We start from the raw sequence: 21,513 nt of genomic DNA, 5'->3' as shown, positions 1-21,513 counted from the left end.
AAGCTCAAAGCACTACCAAAGTAAGCCCAGCAGGCCAGTGATAAGTCGATGAATTAAGTAAGAAAACATGATCATGACGTTGGCGTGAGGCGGGAAGGGGAAGGATCGAGAGGGGGTTGTTGGATGGGGAGAGAAAAGAGAGTGGAGACGATGGCTGTTGGGAAGTCAAGAGCGGAGCGGAGACCCAGTTCATGATCCATGGAAGTGACCTGCCGGCAGCAGATACACTTCTCCTTCTTGTCCCTGCTTCAGCTTCGATTGATTATGTACCTCCCTGTCAACTAGCTAGCTGACTGATTTCCAACTTTGGAATCATGTAATCTTTGCTTCTCTATTTGAAGTTCCCGAGCTTTGCTTCACTATCTGCATATCCTTAACTCTTGCTTCTCCTGTCTGTTTCAGTTCTTAGTAATGTCGAGTACCACTCAAAATTTTGGTACAAATTATTTCTATTTAGTTTGAACTTTGAAGTTTAGCTACAGTTTATTCCCTGGTACTGAGTAATTCCGGCTCCTAGTTGTTTGGCCTATTTATTCGTGTCGTTATAGTTGAAAAGAATAATAAAAATAATGATTAATATTTCTTTTAATTTGCTCTTGTATGAGCTTCTCTAAACCTTTACATGTTGCTATTTTACTTCTCTCAATATAGGGATAGCTTTGGTCCCATAAAACTTACTGATATCTAGTCATGCTTTGTATCTGCTTGACGCTACATTATGAGTGAATAATTAACCTTTATAAACAAATAGCTTGCACTTCTTCATTACTCTGTGATGTTGACTATTTCCTTTGTTGTTACCTTTCTGGATAATTTTCCTTTACCTTTGTTGTTAATCACTGTCGATCAATCACTTTGTCCTAGTATCGCTTGGCTTTAAGAATTTGTATAATAACTATACTTCAATCCCTATGGAGAACTTGACATCATGTACTTTACTTCAATCAATTACACCAATGACCATTGCAATTCGTGCCTCCTCTAGCTATTTTTTTATTGAGGTTGGCTGGTCATCCCGTCTTCCTATCTCAAAATACACCCTCGTTCGACGATATGAATTCCTGCTTCTGCAAATCACATGAAACATTGACATGGAAGATTGGATGATGAGATAGCTACTTAAAAAACCCAAGCAGACGAGAATGTCTCATGATTAGAGATAGGAACAATAGAAGAGGAAGGGATTCTGTCAGGGGAAACAAACGAGTTAAGGTAATGTGTACGACTAAAATGGGTTTAATACGAATGTACCAAGCAAGGCGATCTAACAATTAGTCGAGCCATCTGTGACAACATGGATTTGCCTTTCGGGAATGGGAAATGTTAGGGAGACAATGATCTATGGGCCTATGCAACAATTGGCACATGTGAATGTAGGTCGAAATGTTTTGTTGTGTAGAAATGGAAAAAGAATTGGTCGATCCTAGCCAGAGCATACAGCTCTAGGCACCCCTAGAGCCTTCGATTAAATTTCCCAGGTCTCGTCTGGAGTGGAGGAGTAGAAATATGGTGTTGATAATTTTTGGGATTAATAAGAGAAAGTTAATTTTCCAAAGGAATGGTTGAAGTATGGAGTCTGCATATCTTGGTTTTGTATGGGTGCAGGGAGCTCCATGAATTTTCTTGAAAATTTTCATCTAGGATATAGATGGTTTTGTTTGTAATGGTGAAAGATCAAACCCCTGATTTGACGCTTTGGTGTCTCATTGCTGCGGGTTATTAATTTAGTGGGAGGCAACCTTCCCGTCAATAGCGAGTCGTCAGTGGTTACTTCATCAATCTTCAAGCTCCGCTACTTCGACCCGGTCTTCAGTAAAAGTTGTGTAAGTGCCTTGTGTGGTGGTGTTAGTGTGTGCATGTGTGCAACAATGTTGTAATCGGTGTCTCTAAAAAAATGCCCTTTAATAGGAAAATACTTAATTTCCTGGACGGATATGATCTTGATTTTGGGCCATGTGCGGTGTCATGGGTTGGAGACAGGATGTGTGTAGCCTTAACGACACCCGGTTACCAAATTTTGTTGAACCCAAAAGAAATCCAAACTAAAATACCACCAAAATTAAGAACAACAAATAAAACCAATAAAAAACAGAGTGAAAATTGGGGTATTAAAAATACTATCATCCCATAATTTTATATAAATCCATGAACAATATCACAACATTCATAGTTTATTAGCATGTAGACCATACACAAAGCTGACACAACATGTGTTGTTGAACAAAGAGAGTAAATACACTTGACATATAAAGATACATGATACAATCATTTGTTTTGGCCACATTCTTTTTCAAGAAACCCATCATGCCATACTTAGTTATATCTTAATCGTATCGATCACCATTTCCCCTTGAAAAAAATGATTGTAATAAGTGGCAATGTAGTCCTTGACCTTCACTTTTCTGTACAACGCAGGTCTCTTCTCATTGACCAGTTGAGGCGATGGCTCGATTTCTCTCTCAGGATCAACAGAGTAGTCTAGAGCCACTGATAGCCTCTCTTTCTTTGCATTTGTGATTACCCTATGCACAGGGCTCTTAAATATCCCATTGCTCATTATCTGTGTCACAAATTTGTAACTACATCAGTCCAAGAGCTTAGAATCTTCTGGCAAAAGCACACAATGTTGACGATTTGGTATTTTGAGATCCCGGACATGTAACTTTTGACTGTTATATTTTGGACACGGTAGAATAGACTTGAATATTTGATATGCTACGATCAGGCTAAGATGTAATCTATACATGGCGTAAATATGTATCATCATTAAACGTATTGAACATCACAATTTTGACCACTGAGAAATGGAAAACTATGTACATCCATAAGGTTCAAATAAATAAATATTACTAACAATAACTATTTCAAGCTAGAAATTATATTTCTATAAGCGTACCTCTATTTGATCTCCTATAAGGATCAACAGTGTCTGAGGTACCACAGGTACATCCCACCAAACTCCATCTCTGAGAACTTGCAGGCCACCGACGCTGTCGTCGACCATTAGGACAGTAACAACGGTTCCATCGGAGTGGGGCTTGAGGCCGAACACGAGCTCTGGCCTTGGACACTCTGGGTAGTAGCTGCATCTGGCGTTAGTAAGAGCCTTCTCCCCAAGCTGGTCCACGAAGTAGTCGTCATCGTCAAGCTCCAACAGCTTCCCCATTGCCCGGAGCAATTCGTCCTTCAATTTCCCACATTTCTTGGTGAACTCGTGCAGAGCATCCCTGCAAACAAAACAATACATGTTTTAATGATCCTTCAACAAACCTTCCTTCCAATAGGAAAATTTGTGTAAGTCGACATCACTCTATGAGATCGGTCACCTGAAGTTTTCAGGATGCTCTGGCCAGAGGGCAATGCGCCGCTCGTCTTCGGGCTCCACCTTGAGGTAGAGGCGATCGGTCCAATCCCGGGTCTGGTCCGGCGAGCTCACCCGGTCGTTCCCGTACCCCTCTGACTGGAACTGCTCGCCGCAGATCAGGTTACTGTATCTTTGCTTCTCTTCGAGCGGCTGCCGGAAAAACTCCCTCGACGCGGCTCTCATGCTCTCTATCACCGCGGCGTCTACGCCGTGGTTACTGACCTGGAGGAACATACATGTGAAGCGAGGTAGACATGCATGCTTTGATCTTGTTCCGAAATGGTGGTGCACTACCGACTCATTGGAATATTACTTACCATGAAGAGGCCCCAGGACTCGATCGCTGACCGGAGCTTCGCAGCTTCGTCGGCGCTGTCGTCCTTCTGTAGAAGGCGGCCGTGGTCGATGACAGGGACCGGCGCTACAACCGCCGAGGAGAGTTGTTGGTCCTTGTGCGTGCGCACGACGTACGGTGCTGGCACGTCGGGTGTGCCAAGGGCTCCAGCAAGCTCCTGCACTGGCATGGTTCTAGCTGCCCCTGTGCTTCCCATAGTAGCACTTGCACTAGCAAACAGAAGAATCTGGAATGTTGTACATTTATAAAAGACTCAATAACCCTGGGTCCCTTCTTTGCCGATATAAAATGAGATGAAAACCTTTTGTGCTATATAAACAAAAAGCTATGTCTTTGTTAACTAATAAGGCCACAATCACGTACTAGGTTGCAAGCGGAGCCGGTTAGAAATCAGGTGCTTAGCCTAGGACCTAGGATCTAGGTATGATTTGCACACAGTTTGCGAGGCAACATTAAAGTTCATGGATTTTCTCATCTACAACTGATGCATGGAACAACTGAGAAAATATTGGAGATCATGGATGATGAACTGTGAAACAAAGTTACCTTTGATCAATTGGAGATACCAGAGATGGAGCTTCGATCAACTGCTGCGGTCACAACTTGCTGCTCTACAACTAGTATGCAGCCTCAGCGTGGAAATGCCACAAGACACAACTTCGCTTATATAGACTATTGGAGCAATACTAGTCAACACATGTTAAGCATTTAACAAAATCAGGGAACGCACTATGGAGAAAAAGAGACCAATGGTGAAAACAACAACATGCAGGGTAGCAGGTTTGGGGCCAATCACTACTGGAAAAACCTTGTTTGCCAAGTGTCGCATCGTTTGCTTGAACACTCGGCAAACGAGTGTCCCAGACAAAATACTCGTAGAAAATGAAACTAGGCAAACAGGTGCATTGTTGAGTGTTATACTCATCAAACAAAAACTATCGGCAGTAGGCTAGAGTGTTTTTTATAAGACACTCGGCAAACAATTAAAAAGAAATAAAATGCATGTATGCATTTGGATTTTCAATAGAAAACTTTTTAGTTATAAGTTCTTTTTTTGGAGGGAGATAGAAATATATATAAGTAACTAAATATGGATTTTATTTGAATTTACAGTTCAGTTTTTGTAAACATGTAGTTCGAAATTGGATATTATTTGGTAAATAGCTAGAAATGCAATTCATGACTTAAAATGAGAAAATGGTTCAAAACAAATGCCAAAAATTGGTATTAGTAACACAATGTAACATGTTCAATGTGGGAGAAACTAGGGATGTTTTACTAAAAAAATGTTATATTTAAGACATTTAGTGCATTTCTAGGCATTTAACTCACGTAATTAAAATGTGGACTCCAAGTGGATGAAGAAGTTGGGCAAATTGGCTTGAAAAATTATATTGGTGTTCTTGAGCCTATGCTCAGGCCTTATACAAGAAAAGAAAGTGTAACTCCAAACATCATGGTGTGAAGAGACTCGACCCCCAAACATGGATCTTACTGGTTTTTTAAATTTGAAAAATACCAAACTATGACATGGAACATGTAATGGTACATTTTAAGTGCATAAAAAATTAAGGTTAATCGACGAAAGCAGTAGTCCCTTCGCGTTCAAACCTGACTCGTTCCATCTCAAAACCAAGATTCTTCCTTGAAGATGGTCTGGTTTCTAAGTAGTGTATGCCATAACCTTTTCTAAACTTTCTCAAATTTTGACTACATCCTCTAGAGATCATATAATGAAACCATGCCAAATTTTGACTTCGTTTAAATTTTAAAAATTAAAAAACCAATATGCCTCACGGCCACCTTCTCACCTACGATGACCGTCTATCTCTGTATCGACCCTTCCGCACCGCCATTTTTATTTTCCACCATGTATGACATCCATCCCTAATCTCCCTGACCACTGCTAAGCTCTAAATCTGTCGACACGCTAGTCAACATCAAAGTCTTCCGCACAGCGGAGAGCAGGGAGTACTGGTTGGCAATGGACATGCTACTCATATTATGTCACATATGTTTCGATCGTTGCAACTTAGGGCCGACAATATACACCCTCTTATTTTTGTTGGGGCCATGGATGGTTGAGAGGATAATGGAGAGGTAGATCCCAAAACTATGTGTGTACTGCTGCCTTGGATGACTTTCCTAGTCAGTTCGACACTTTGACGTTGCACATGGTTGACCCCAAAGATGAGATTTCGCTAGCCGTATACTATGTATGTACTATTTGTCAACAACTAGCCGCCGGCCACCAAGAAGAGATCTCGCTATCTATATACTACTAGATAACAACCGGAGCATTGCTATGGAAATATATAGCATTGAAATTATCACAAATAAAACTAGAATGTATGATAATATAACTGCACCATATACGACGGTGGAAAACCTATACTAAATGGAGGGCGCATGCATATGCTATATTGCCTTGTGACATTCAAGTTCAATTATTTGTTGCTGAAAAATAAAATAAAAATAATTATGTGGAGGGCTTGCATGTGCTTAATGATGTGTATCGCTTGCATGTATTGTGGAAATTGGAAAATAAAAAGTGAAATGATTTCATGCGCGCTCGATGTTTTATAGCAATGAAATTATGATAAATAAATTCAGAACATATGATAATAATACCACACCATATTCTTACCATGCGGCGGTAGAAAACCTATAGGTAAATCGACAGTTGATGCGTGTCATCTTTCTCTTGTGAGATTCAAGTTTAGTAATTTATTATTGGAAAAACAATTATGTGGAGGGCTTGCATGTGGTTAATGATATGTATATCTTGCATGTTCTAAAAATTGAAAGTGGAAAGTGGAACGATTGCATGTGCGCTTGATGACGTGGAGGGGTTGCATGTCATGGATGGTAGAAAGTGAAAAGTGGATTGGTTGCACGCGTTTATGATGTAGATTTCTTGCATCTACATTTAAATGGGGTCACATATAGGATTTGTGTTGTCAACAATCGTTGACCACCAAAAAGAGACCCCACCATATGTATAGTAGTCGATGATACCTTGTGTGTCACTACCGAAATCAATTGTAATATATTTCAATATGATTTGATTGTGTGGAATATAAATATTTAGATTAATAATGCATGCACCAAAATTCATAATACATATGACTTATTATAGTTGATTATGTATAGTTCTAAAATATTTATTGAATATAAGTAGAATTATAGGATGATAAATGTTTTCCATGCATGGTTGCATGCAGTGGTGGATTTCCTTCCATGCATGGTTGCATGTTGAAGTGGTCTTATCCCATTCATAATTGTATGATGATGTGGCATGCGTGCATATTGAGATAAATAAGTAAGTAGTTGGAATCGCTCTCTTAATTAGGTATATAGGATTTGTGTTGTCAATAGGAGTTCTCTGTATACAATTGTTAGTAATATGCCATGCCTTATTGGTTAATTAAATGTCATGCACATTTTATTGTCCTAGTGCTAAGATAAAGACTTTTGTAATTTATAATAGGTAGTCAGCCAGGTTAGCTTGTTATTAAAGGCACATTTGTATGTACCCTTGATCCCAAAACTTGCTTTAGAGACATGAGGTCGTCGCTGGTCCTTAATTTTCTAGTACCAACACAACCGCTCAGAAACAACCGCGTACACCCTTTCTATGAACACCTGAACGAACATCATAGCCCTACGAGCACATCCACGAGAATGAGTGTAGATGTTGAGATTGACATATTCATCACAGGTGCCTCGTAGTCGATGGAAACATTGTCTCGCATGGAATTAACATCGCTAGAATGCCTGGCATAAATTTGAAAAAGCTAAGCACATGTGCCAAGTCTATAACTTGAACTCGGATGGACTGGCATAAGAAACATGACCTCAGAGCTACGCTCAGTGCCAGGATGAAGTTGTTTAGAGCCAAATCAGGTATGAAACACATACATGTACTGGACTTGCCGTTAATTAGGGAAGGGCACCACTTTTTTTATTCATCACAGTAAAAACCATCAGATAATGTACATCACATCAAAAAGCAATACGGTGTTCTAATGGTTAGTTGTTGAGTCTTGTTCCTAATATCCCTGTTTATCACAAGTTCCTCACAAACAAGGCGTAATTTCGCTCCTCTTGTTGAAAGCACAAATCCAATGTGACACGACACAAAGATATTGTGCCGACGTACGTTTTCTTTTCTTAAAGGAGGTCAGTCCTCTCCATTAGTCAGTGCAAACAACCATCTTTAGAAAAATAATGTAGCAAATGTTGTACTCCCTCCAGGGAGTAAAAGTTTCACAGGAAAAAAGGTTCCAAGAACAACCGTCCGATAAAAAGATTACATGGCTCGTTCACAAATCCTAAGCCTGTTAGAAGGTATCACACCAACGTGTTCGTGCACAATTCCCAATGAGAAGAGTGGGAGGTGAGACTTTTTGCTTACTTAGAACAGAGGGAATGGGTATTCTTCTAGCCAAACTAACTAAAATTAACTGGTCGTACGCTTTCCTTAACAGACTAAATCTCTTGAATAATTATGTGCAATATTGTATCTGTCAACAGTATGACCTCTATAGTGGTGTTGACATTGTAGTTTCCTGTTAATCCTGAACTCTACCATTTAGTTTGCATTGCATGTATGATTAATTGATTCTGAACGAGAAACACATTCCTCGTGTGGGGTAAGCAGCCAGGCCGTCGTCTCATATATAGTCGCGTTCAAGGTAACTAGCGGAAGAGTTACGTGTCAAATTAGAGCTTACAAGAGCCGCCGACTGCTGGAAGAGTTGCGTGTCAAATCAGAGCTTAGATTTTTCAACTATAATGTCCCTATCATCTTCTGCTCATCAACTAACTACGCTGTTCGACGGTAGCTTCCGAACGTGCTGTTTTTGGTGCCTTTATCGTTTTCGCACCTGATCATTACTATACAATAGTACTATGCTTTCTATTTCGCGTCAATATACTGACCAGTGTATATAGATTCTGTCTCACGTCAAATCTGATAAAACGTGACCAAATTGATTATACAAAAATCAACCTCTACATTACTAGGGAAAAATACATATAAGATTATATTTCATGATGTATCTTGTAATATTGATTGGAATTTTTTTAATTTATTAGAACGCCCTAACATCGTTCGTATAAACCACAACCTGCGTGCCCGGCCGATCTCCATGCATGCAAATGAGAGTTCACGTTCATACACGGCTTAGTAACAGATCGTTTTTAGGTCTTGCTAGCTAATGGTGACCAGGAGGTGACGGCTTCTTCAGCTCTCGAGCCGCCTAGGACCTTTTAAGAAAATGTCTGAGTCAAATAGCAATGACTCGAAGCAAAAAGAGAAAGAAAAAAACAGTTATTAAATGTAGTAATTCTTCTTTATTCTTCCAACTGATTACAATTAAACTTGGCACAATCTATTTTTCCGGATTTGTGTGCCCGGTTCGTTGTTGGTGAAGTTGGGACAAGCAGCGGCGTTGGGAATATATTTTCTTTGCTTTCCACATGTCGATGTGCTTCCATGGAGGGGTGTGGAGGAGTAAGAGGACAGTGTCAATCGCCATGCATTAGGTATAGTATGATTAGCATTTGCACACGACTGCACACTAGTAGAAAACGGAGTTTTAGCGCCGGTTCGTAAGGGCCTTTAGTGCTGGTTCCATAACCGGCACTAAAGGGTGGGCACTAAAGCCCCCCCCCCCCCCCCCCTTAGTACCGGTTCGGCACGAACCGGCGCTAAAGTGCCACCACGTGGCGTGAGCTCGCGCCCTGGTATGGGGGACCTTTAGTACCGGTTGGTGTTACCAACCGGTACTAAATGTTTTTTTTTCGACTTTTTTTTTGAAATTTTTGAAAAAAAATTTGATTTTTTTCAATTTTTAATTTTTCTGAATTATTTGATGATTTAGTCTCTAATCACCTTTCTTAACCGCTCAAGTATGGATCACTCATTCCAAATCATCTAACTTCCCGACCGGTCACCCATCCCTCTCACTACTCTAGCCCGAGCACACTTAACTTTCGGGTTCTATTCTCCTTCGTTTCCGAGTCTGCACTTGTTATTTTCCTGACAATAGTAAGATGTCAATCCTATTAACCCTCAGGAGTTTAGCTTGAGCATGAAGTCACATATTTCACCGTTTGAGTTTGAAACTATTATTCTAAAAAACAGTAATTATTTAGTAACGCTAATATTTCTTGAATAAGTTTGACCATAGTTTGATCACAGTTTGACCATAGTTTGACCAGATTTGACCAAAATTCAAAAAAATTGAAATAATTATTTAGTAACACTAATATTCTTGAATAATTATGTAGTAACATTAATACTTCTTGAATAAGTAGTTTGACCAGATTTAACCAATTTTTTTAAAAAAACTGAAATTTGACCATATCTTTTTTTCCTTTTGGAATTTGAGGATTCTAAAAAATTCCAAACAGGCCGTAGGCCGTTTCCATCGGGTGCGGATTTTCATGCTGAATTCTTTTAAAAAGTTATAGCCATTTTACATTTTCCCTACACTTTTTGCAAAACATGTCCAAATTGTAGTTTTCAAATTTTCCTAACTAGTAGATGTAGTAATATAACTATCTCTCGAAGGATTTTATTTTTTGAAGTTTTTATCATTTTCTTTTGATTTTTTCAGAACTGAAATGGCAACACACGGGGGGGGGGGGGGGGGGGGGGGGGGGGGTGGGGTAGAGTTTGAAAATTACCCTATAGTGCCGGTTTGTGTCACAAACCGGTACTATAGGTCAGACCCCTTTAGTACCGGTTCATGGCACGAACCGGTACTAAAGGTTAGACCTTTAGAACCGGTTCGTGCCACGAACCCTTTAGTACCGGTTCGTGCCACGAACCGGTACTAAAGGTGATCGTGGGGCCCCGGCCTGACGCCAGCCTGTCACCACCCCTTTAGTACTGGTTCGTGGCACGAACCGGTACTAAAGGTTCAACACGAACCGGCATTAATGCAAATCCGTTCGAAGCGGCACTAATGGTACCATTAGTACCGGGCCAAAATCAAACCGGCACTAATGTGCTTCACGTTTGACCCTTTTTCTACTAGTGGCAGTGTCCTGAGGAGGACGGCGCTGGGCGTGTTTTTGTTTCCCAACTACGCCTTCATATGATGAAGATGAGCCAGATATGCCTCCTTTAGGGAACTTTGGATGTTTTTGTATCCCTCCTCCATTTTGCCAGAGTTTAGATTATCGCCTGGCCCTCCTGGGTGATAGCTTCTCCAAAACAACGGTCTTCACATATTGTTGTCGTCGTTTTCTTCAGTTACATCCAGAAGTTTCTAGATGTTGCTCCTACAAACTCCTAGATATCCAAGGTCGCTCCGGTAAGACGAAGGCCCAGAGGCGGCAACGAGCTATGCTCACGGCGCACCGTTGCCGGATGCAGAAGGAAGTTGCCATTTATTTCTTCCTGGACATGCCGATGATTTCTTATTATTGCACAAAAAAATTTGTAAAGGCTATTTTGATTTAATTTATGGTCTTCGGATTTTCTGCAAAAAAAAAGCATACAAGGGTACCACAACAGATTGCAACATCAACCGTTTCCTACACTGTCCATTGCTCTCAGCATCCCTGAAGGCCAGTAGTTGTTGAGAGGCAATGAGGGTCTTAGTCATGTATGACCGAGGACCCGGCATGGCGTGCCTGCACAGTGCAACAAACTCGGGAGAGCATGACCGGGAGTTTATAAACCTGACCAACACTTGGCCTGGATAGCATTTTCCTATTTCACGAGCCAATTTGTGTTTTATTCATTCTTTCTTATATTCTTGTTTTTGTTTTCGGTTTCTTTAAAGTTATTTTCCTCTGTCCCCTCTTCTCTTTTCTTCTCCTTATTCTATTTCTTTATTATTAATTGTTCCTTTTATTTACGTTTTCATTGTTTATTTTATATTTAATTTTTTAGTGAAATTAATATTTTTCTGTGGCACATGACATTTATTTCAAATCATTAACATCTCTATGGAATTATACGAATTGTTTCCTTGATAGACACTAACACTTGTTGGAAACACAGCACATTTGCATATTAATAGGAAACATATGTATGGCACTAAGTATTTTGTGATCCTATGGGATATTTTCCGCTAGTAAAATAAACATTTCATTTTTTGCACGGAAAAAATAAACATTTAATTACTCTACAAAAACAAATTTACTAACCATATTAATATATTTTCATAACTCTTAAAAGTGGTTTTACATGCATGTTCTTGTTAAACTGATTTGGGAAAGTATCTTTTCTTTTTAACAATTATAATATATATTTTATAAAAACACATATGTTAATGGACTATGCAAGTGGATGACCTACTTAATTTGGCCCTTGGTGACTCCCTCTCAAGGTGGATGGGGTGTAACATGAAGGCACAATTGCTATTGCTTACTGCGATACGTAGCGAGTGACAGCCAGCATGATTTCCAGCATGGGCCTAGGACCATTAGCGTGTGGCGCTAGAAGGTTATTTCTGTGGTAATTTCATTTCCAGTGGAGCCTATTCGTTCTGGATGTTTTTCGTCCTAGCCTGACGTGGGGTTTCCATTCCTGTGCTTCAGATGGTGTTTTTCTGGAAATCTTTTTCTTCTATGATTTTCTTTCTATTTTTTTACTTGTACTTCTTCATCTTTCAATTTTTTAGAAAAATATATATGATATTTTATACTCCCACAGTCCCGTATACAAGATGGATATTTTTTACATACAAACTAGACATTATTTCAATACACACTATTTCAAAATGTGTGTTACATAATTTTTACGTACAAGATGAAGACTTTTTAATACAAGTTGAACTATATTTTACAAAAAGATTAATATTTCAAAAACACTCCATGACCATTTTAAAAATCAAAGCTGAACTTTACTGAACATTTTCCAGATACATCTTTAAAAAAATTAACGACCCAAATAAAAAATACAAGTTAAACTTTATCAAAATAAACAATTAAGATTTTCTAAATATTTTTTGAACAATGGTTAAATAATAGGCAAGTGGTTTTCAATAAAAGCTGAGCATTATTTGAATACATGGCGAACATTTTTAAACATAGAGAATCAAAGTTGTTCAAATAATTCTTAACACTATTTTATAGAACCAATTTTTTTAATATTAATCATTTTGTAATCACATGATAGTGTTGTCAAAAATATTTACGTTTTCCTTATAAGAAGGAAAAAATGAATGATCATATTAAAATAAAAAGCACATACGTTAATGGGTCTGACAACATTGGAATTCATGAAGCGAGCTATTCTCCACGACACATTATTGATTGCAACATGCAATACATAGCATGCAGCAACATGAATTAAGTCTAGTCTATGCTTGGATGATGGGACCTCCTATATCTCGCCAATTGCAAGACTGAACGTTGTGTTGCCTCGAGCGCCACAAAATGGACCAGCCTATAATACCATAGGCTATCTATTTTTATTTCCTTGACCTCAACTTCTTCTTCTTCTTCTTCTTCTTCTTCTTCTTCTTCTTCTTCTTCTTCTTCTTCTTTATATTTCCATTTTAAATGTAATAAAAAAATATGGATCGTGTTAGAAGAGTTATTATATAATATATAAAAAAATTAGTTTTCAATTATTCATCATATGTATAAAAATGTTTCATTATGTGATTAGTTATTTTTATCATGTATTTAACCAATTATTACTGTATTTATATAAAAATTCAATAATGTACTTAAAATAAATTTTTTTTGTCTACTAAAAAATGTTCCCAACATTTTTGTAGAATGTTCATGACACTTTAAAAAATAAGTTCATGCAATTTCTAAAATATTTTTTTACCATTTAAAAAATTGTATGTGATGAACATTTTGGTAATGCATGAGGAACATTTCTAAGAACTTGATGAAAATAAATTATTAAATGATATTTTATAAACGATGAACATATTGGAAAACATGAAGAATTTTTTCTTATCACACGACAATCATTTTATTCTATGTGATGAACATTTTTTTAGACATGAGTATTCTTTTATAAGAACACGATGATCGGATTTTTAATACACGCTGAAGATTTGTTTTAACATAGTACAAGCATTTTCTTAACACACTAAGAATTTTTTTAATACATGAGGTACCTAATGTAAATGCTTCACGAACAATTTTTTAACACACTAAGAACTTCTTAATACAAGATGTAACTTTATAAAAAACACGAATGGTTTTTTATTCATATGAGTAATAATGATTTAATGCGTAATGAGAATTTCTCTAATACACGTTGAATCTATTTTGGAAAAAAATCAGGCATTTAAAAAAGAATATTCATGTAATTCAAAATGTGTTCACGCATTTGAAACAAAATATTAATTTATTTATAACAACTATATATATTTGAAATTTAATTTACATATAAACAATTACGTAAGAATGAATTTGTATACATGGTGAATAAATTTTATAGGCGCTGAATATTTTGTAAACAATCAATGAACTTCTTTAAAGTAAGGCATAAATTTTACGAAGAATGTTAAGAAAATTCAAGTACATGATGAATCTCTAGAAATACCCTATGAACATCTTTGAATGACACTATGAACATAAAAAGAACCACAAGAAAAAGGAAAGGAAACAAAAAAAGGAAGAAATGAAGGGAAAAGGAATGGTAAAAACTGAAAAGTGAAACAAATATAGAAAATAACTTTAAAGTACTAGGTATTGTAGAAGCAAGTCATGCAAGAGAAAAACCGAGCAAATTCCACCTAAGGCAAGAGTACTAGAAAAAAACCGTGACACTAGGGTAACTAAGGAAATAAAACTGATGTGCGCTCCGGCACACTAATGAGCGCATAAAGCAAGCGCGAGTTAGACCTTGCAGCAGGTGATGCATAGCATTTGCAAATTAGGGAGGCCATTTTCACGTTTAACTAAAATACACTGATTTTGTAATAAATTGGTTCCATAATACTGCTGAAATATGCCCCGACCAACCAATTATGTTTATCACATACCACAAACCAGGTAAACAAAATCACAAATGTTCATGAATACAATAAGTCTATGAAACAGGAATAGCAACAAAAAGAGAAAAGAAATCAAATAAGGAAAAAGAGAAAATTACCTGATACCACTAGCACTCTAGTAGAAGGAAGTCTAGCACTCTAGTAGAAGGGAGTCATGCAAGAGGGAAAAAACCCAGCAAACTCCACTCGAGTCAAGCGTACCGGCCAAAAAAAACCGTTTACTTTAGGGTACCTAGGAAAGGAAAACCGTTTTGGCCTGAGGCCAAGTAGAAAACGCATCAAGGCAAGCAAGAGTTCGAACTCGTAGTGGGCAATATATATAGAACTTGCAAATTATGAAGGCCGTTTTCACGTTACACACCAACTAAAATACATTGCCCTGAAAAAACAACTAAAATACTTCGGATTTCGTAATAAATCCGATCCATAATCAAGCTGAAATTTGTCTCGGCCAACGAAATATGTTCCTCACATACCATAAACCTGGTAAGAATACGGTAAGTCTAAGCCAGAGGCTCACATGTTCACAAATTCATGCACCACAAGCTGCACCAGAGTTCACAAGAGACATGGTTTGGCGCTGTGTAAAGCTTACAGCATTTTCTCTGATTTATGGGTCTCCTTCAATTACAGGTTACAACACATGCATAAAAGACTGGAGCTCGTGCCATCCCACGAACTCATCCTGGTAGCTACCCTACCTCTACTACGCTACGAGATAGAGATACAGCGGCCAAGCACACGATGCATGGCTCTTTAATTCACTAGCAAGACAGCTTAAGCAAACGTACGGCAACGGGATTATGCCGTCGAACACTAACAGCCGCCACGGCGGAAGCCGACACCCCCAGCGGCGACGTCGTAGAGCACCTCGTGCGTCTGCTGCTGCACGTTGCCGATGAAGCCGAGAGCCAGGTCCGAGGAGGTGGCCGTGAAGGCGAGGCATCCCCCGAGCATCACGGCCGGCGGGTCCAGCACCACCACGGCGCCGCCGCCGAACACCAGGGACACGGCGGGCACCCTCACGTTGGTCAGCCCCAGGAAGTCGTAGCAGGTGTCCAGGGTCCCCGTGGCCCCGCTCCTCGGGTACGCCCTCATGGCGCTCCTGAAGGCCCGGCGCAGCGCGCGGTATGCGGTGGGGGGCAGCTGCGTGATGACGGCGCTCGAGTCCATGACCGCCCCGGCGGAGAAGACCACCGGCTGGATCCTGAGCCGGCGCCCCGCCACGACGATGCCCTGGAGCCGCACAAGGTACAGGCTCGGGTTGATGGCGCTCCTGACAAGTGGCGTGGTGGCGAACACGGTCGTGGAGTTGGTCGTCACTGGCCCGCCGATGGAGAGGAAGCCGGAGGCGCTGGCCGGCGGGACGCAGTAGGAGAAGGCATTGCCCAGGGAGCGGGCCGTCTGGGCGAGGAGCGACTGGGCGCCGCCACCGAGGGACATGGTCCCGGCGGTGAGGTCGCTGAACTTGCCGCGCACGGCGTGGCTGCACCCGAACCGGAAGTTGCGGACGGTGGTGCTGCCGCTGATGGTGAGCGTGTCGGTCATGTACGTCCCGGCGGTGGCGCGGTCGTCGCTGTACTCGATGAGGTACCGGCACTCGGCGTTGGCGGACGTGTTGGAGCAGCCGTTGCCGTAGGGGCCGAGGGAGCGGCAGGCGGGCGAGCTGCAGCGGACGGCCGCGGCGGTGCTCGACGTGCTGGGGTCGAACAAGGGGTCCCGCTGCGGGTAGCACTGGGGGATGGGGCAGGGGGCGCACTGGATCCACGGCACGTCCACGGTCGTGTCGATGGCCATGGTCTGCTGGGACGCGACCGTGGGGTCGCCGTCGGCGTCGATCCGCGCCGAGCTGCCGGAGCCGGAGCCCACCTCGAAGGGCGAACGGAGACTGAAGTCCGTCTGATACATCTCCACGTGCGGCTTGGCTGGGTTGAGCACGTCCTCCGCCCCGACGCTGGCCTTCCTCCGGACATACTCTGTGCGAACCTGGTCCCACCGGAGCATCTCCAGCAAGGACGGCACCGGTACCCTGCCGGCGGACGGCGAGCAGGGGCCGAACGGACGGTGCAGCGGCACCCACGTACCCTCGGCCGATGGAGCCACTGCATGCAAAGAAAAAACAAACACGCATGGGTTAGCCATGAAACCTATGGAGCCAGTGCATGGACATTGATCGATTTGCATGCATGAATGCGTGTACGTTACGAACCCTTGAGGCCGGAGCAGAAGGATTTGGGCTCCAAGTGGCTGCTCGCCACCACATGGTAGCGCTGGCGACCTGCTCCGGCGCCATGGGCAACCGAGGAACTAATGGACAAGAGGAGGATGACGACGAGGGAGCACATTATGGCTTCTTGGTAGCTAGCTCCAGAACACTACGTTGAAAATGTTGTTCCGATTTGGCTCTATATATAGAAGCTTGGTGCTCTCAACATGTAAGGGGAGAGTGCGTTGCATACCACATCGCGTGAGCGTGGACGACTAGCTAACACACTGAGGAAGGAGATGTTAATGATTGTGCCAGCAAAATGACCTACATAATACATTGTCACGTCCACGGATTGAGATAGACCAGCTTCAAGAAAAACACTAGTATTATTGAGAAGATTGCTCAATGCAACGAATCATAACAAGGTATTTTAATAGTACGCACTAACTAAGATTCATATCAACGAACAAATCTCATTGTGTGTTTTTGCATTATATTGTACTTTTGGATGAATTCAAATTGTGTGCTTTGTATGTTTGAAGTGTGTGTGTAATACTGTAAACCCTCAATTACAAACTCTAAACCTACATAAAAGAACCTACACTAAAATGACAAACCCTAAACTTAAATGGAAAACTCTAGCCTTGATAGACAAGTCCTAACCCTCAACGGCAGACGCTAACCCTGGACGACCAACCGTAAACTTAAGTGACAAACTCTAACCCTAGGTGATCTACCTACCACCAACTCTCCTCCATCGTTCGGTCTGCATCTAATGAAGTGCAACCCTTCTTCTTTCCTCTCCAAACCTTACCTTCTTTGGAGATGCGTCGCTGGCCGTGACATCCCTCGAGCAGCGGTCAAAACTACAAGGCCCTATACCCGCAGCAATCAACCTGTTACCACACTTCCACCGACGATGTCATGGGTAACCACAACATAACCTCTCCAACTCGGTCCTGGCGAGGCCTCGTCGACAACACAGTTCCGGCCGCGTCGCCCCCATCTACACCTCTATGTCACTTTGCCCTCATGAGGGAATTGACAGAAATGACCCTATTTTTTGGGTGACTCTATATTAGCAAATGTGACAAGATAAATAGTACTGGCGAGAGCTTGAGCAAATTCTTGAATATTACAAAACCATTGAGTTACTTTGTATTCGTGTCAAATAAAACCTCATTGTGTTTATTTACATTATCATGTGTGTCTATGTGTTAGGTAGAAGTAGCAGTAGTAGTGTAAACCCTTATTAGGATTGGAGGGAGTAATATTTACAAGGCTTACTGCCTGGTACTAATATTTGAACCTACACCTTGCAAGTTTTGTTGGCCATAACTCCTCGATTAGTAAGCATTCATAGTTTACCGAAATATACTGCATAGATTTGTCATTAAAAAGTAAAAAAAAACTTTAGTTAATTAATTCTCCATTGTGACACTTTGCAAAAAAAAGATTCTCCATTGTGATAAAAAGGTACTAAAACTGTTAATTAAGAGTATATTTTTGCTCAACTTTAAATATGCAACCATGAGCATACGCCAGTGCCATGACGTCAGACAGTTGGACGTCGGGCTGTGACGTGGATGCAGAGCGCACCAGGCAGCAGTGCAGCCGCACCGCGACCTGACTTCCGAGTCTTTCCCGGTGCCTTCTCTATTTACCACGCCCAAGCACCTACTCCTACTAGCTGGCTGCTCCAGCTCGGTTGCCATGCATAAGGTAGCTTTTTTTTTAGGCAAATGCATAAGGGGTAGCTAGGTCGGGGTCTAATAATAGTGGAAGCCCACTTGGCTGGTGTCAGTGGAGGGGCAGCCCATTTACTTGTCTTCCATTCGAGGCACAGGGACCTGAGCTGCCTCTCGCAAAGTGGCCTGGTCGGCTGCACTCTAGTGTCGTCAGGTGCACGTACTAACTTTTCAAGAGAGAGTGTACCGGAACTCTACTCATTTATCTTTTGCCGATTATTAGAGATGATTTTTCTCGCGAGATGATTATTAGAGAGACGATTAAACACCATCTCCATGCATTATTTGTGAGCGACACCGTGGGAGAGCATGCTCTCTTCTCATGTGCTGAACCATGAGAAACCCTTGGATTATTTGTGCAATTCAAAATATGTACATGCGTTAAAAAAATGTTTAAACACTGTAAAAAATATTTGTGATGAACATTCATAAAAAAATTCAATTTTTTTGACACATCTAATGTTAAAAAATTTCCAACTCGTATCATAGTAGCACTCAACTGAATATTTATCTACCAGGCAGGTGCTTGTGTCTCCAAGTGCAGGAAAGTGAGGGGCTTCTTCAATCCACATACTGTACAACTCAATGCGCCCTGCCATCTTGGCTCTCTTAACTTCTATACACTGTTGTCACATGTACTGCTACTACCTAGAGAGTAACGTGCGTGTAGTAAATGGTCGCGGAAGACTCGGCAGGTCGCGCCGCTGCTGCAGTGCACCGCAGCCTGCTACTGGCACCCCGCCCGAACGTGGTACATATACAGTGTCGTGCATTCACATCGATCACAGCGTGTCCATACGACGATGTAAGTAAAGACGCACCACATCCTCCTGCCGCGCGCGACGTGGATGGCAGGTGGGCCTGACGGGACATGTGCCGAACAGAGGCGGACGAAGAGGACACAGGAATCATTTGTTTTGTGTTCGTCTCCGACTTAAATCTGTCCCAAATTTGAAACTGAACTGTGTCCAAATGGGCATTAAACGGACAAAAAATAAAAATAGGTCCGTGTGTTGGGCAGTTTTTGTTTGGCCCTGCAGCCAAAGACAAACACAAACAAACAAAATGGGTCCGTTTCTTCCCAAATTGAGACAAAGTGGGGGAAGATTTGCGGGAGTCCGAACAGAGACACGTAGGACTCCAACACCCCCGGCCCACCCAATCCCCCTCCTGATCCCATTTTCTTCCATTTCGCCTCTTCTCCCCATTGCTTTTCATCCGCACCATCCACCTCCACCGCCGTTGTTGTACTTCTCCGGCTGCTACAGAGACATTGTCGGACGTCCGCAACCAGCACCGTCGCGCCCACTCACCTTTATGACGGAGCTGTCAATTAGACCGTTAGAGCATGAAATCATTAAGATCCTATTGGTTGTTCGTCGACTAATAAAATCTTCAAAGACGATTAGAGACGCTTAATATACCGATGCTGTATTGATTGGAGGCCGGCCGGCTGAATGGATGAGGATCCGTCCAGCCACGCACGGCTGGTTATACGCATGCCCGCTTGCCTGCCTGCCTGCCTGGCAGAGTGCCAGTATGAGTTAATTGTACAGAGGAACGTATACCTTACTGTCGTTGAATCAATTGTGTATAAGTGCAGTGCAGCAACACGAGCTGCACGCCGAGTCTTGCGCGATCACACGCTAAGCTGGCTAGAGAGTAATAGCTCCGCTGCCACAGACAGGCTAGGGCTAGGGCTAATCAAGTGCTCCGTTCAGCTCGGTAGCTATGCAGCAATGGAAGCTCGCATGCCTGTCAATGGAGACAGTCCACTTGCCTGCCAATGGAAGCAAAGGCACCAGACCTGCCTCTCGCCAAGTGCTTTGCCTAAAAATTCACTGCATAGTTATACAATGCGGCCGGGCTGCTTTTTTCACCTTCGAACCAATCATCATGTTGTGTAGCTGTTTACATTTAAAAGAAGAGACGATGCTGATGTTTTTTTTTTGAAAGGATGCCGAGATGTTGTTGTTTCACAAAGCATGGTCACGGCTCTATATGTATCTAGCTACGTACGCGCATCCACTTGTCCTACACCGATTGAATGTGATGAAGAATTGATCGCAACAAGTGTCATGTGGAACCTGCAGAACTGATTGAGCATGCAATACTACAATGCAATCCATGTATAATCACGTCGAGACTGGCTCGTCCTCCTTCCTTCCGCGACCATTTACTACACGCACGTTGCTCTCTCGCTAGGGCCAGCCAGTACTACGCTTCAAGTTATGGCTGCAGGTGTGATAACACTGTAGTATGGTCTGTCGATTGATGAAGCGCCCCCACCTTCCTTCCCTTGGAGACACGAGCACCAGCCTGGTAGATGCGTTGTCTGACAAAAATAAATAGCAGCACGAGCAGAAATTGGATTGATCAGGCTATCCATCCATACATAGAATATTAAAATCTTACTCGATGATTTAGATTGACCAAAACCGTTCATAACACAAATCAGGCCGGCTGGATCGATCTTTGTAATTGACAAGGAAACACAAAGTAAACTCTTGTACAGATGTACTCAACAATTGGCTGTATTTATGTTAGAGACGGGCTCAAAAGATTAGAGATGGTCAGAGACGTTCTTCGTGCGTTATAGATTTGTGAGCGACACCGTGGGAACCAGACACTCTCCTCATGTATGTCTGCCGGCTATAATACGTGCATGGATGACGATCCATCCTTGGCTTCATGGCCTGCCAAGTGCCAGTATGAGTTAATTGCAGAAAGTACATACCGTACTTCCATATTGAATGAAAATCAACTGTGTAGGAGCGCAGTGCAGCAGTGCGAGATGCCCACCGAGTCTCTCACGGGGTGGCTAGGGCTGTCATGGAGTAGCTACGCGG

General features: G+C 41.8%; 2 protein-coding genes across 2 annotated transcripts; both read right to left on the bottom strand.

The window, feature by feature from the left end:
- Nucleotides 1-2,153: 2,153 nt before the first annotated feature.
- LOC125523936 (flavonol synthase/flavanone 3-hydroxylase-like) lies at nt 2,154-4,380 on the bottom strand. The gene is made up of 5 exons (XM_048689008.1): nt 4,266-4,380; nt 3,682-3,945; nt 3,327-3,586; nt 2,897-3,227; nt 2,154-2,560 (listed from the first exon to the last, which is right to left on the bottom strand). Exons 2-5 carry the CDS (start codon nt 3,913-3,915, stop codon nt 2,318-2,320), a joined length of 1,068 nt encoding a protein of 355 aa, XP_048544965.1. The 5' UTR covers nt 3,916-3,945; nt 4,266-4,380; the 3' UTR covers nt 2,154-2,317.
- A 10,897-nt stretch (nt 4,381-15,277) lies between these two features.
- Nucleotides 15,278-17,090, bottom strand: LOC125521564 (aspartyl protease family protein At5g10770-like). Its single transcript, XM_048686629.1, has 2 exons — nt 16,917-17,090; nt 15,278-16,809 (listed from the first exon to the last, which is right to left on the bottom strand). Exons 1-2 carry the CDS (start codon nt 17,050-17,052, stop codon nt 15,524-15,526), a joined length of 1,422 nt encoding a protein of 473 aa, XP_048542586.1. The 5' UTR covers nt 17,053-17,090; the 3' UTR covers nt 15,278-15,523.
- Nucleotides 17,091-21,513: the final 4,423 nt, after the last annotated feature.

The sequence above is a fragment of the Triticum urartu genome, chromosome 7, assembly GCF_003073215.2.
Source record: "Triticum urartu cultivar G1812 chromosome 7, Tu2.1, whole genome shotgun sequence".
NCBI classification, from domain to species: Eukaryota; Viridiplantae; Streptophyta; class Magnoliopsida; order Poales; family Poaceae; genus Triticum; species Triticum urartu.
The sequence above is the reverse complement of the archived record's forward strand: the minus strand, read 5'-3'. Positions and strand labels throughout refer to the sequence as shown.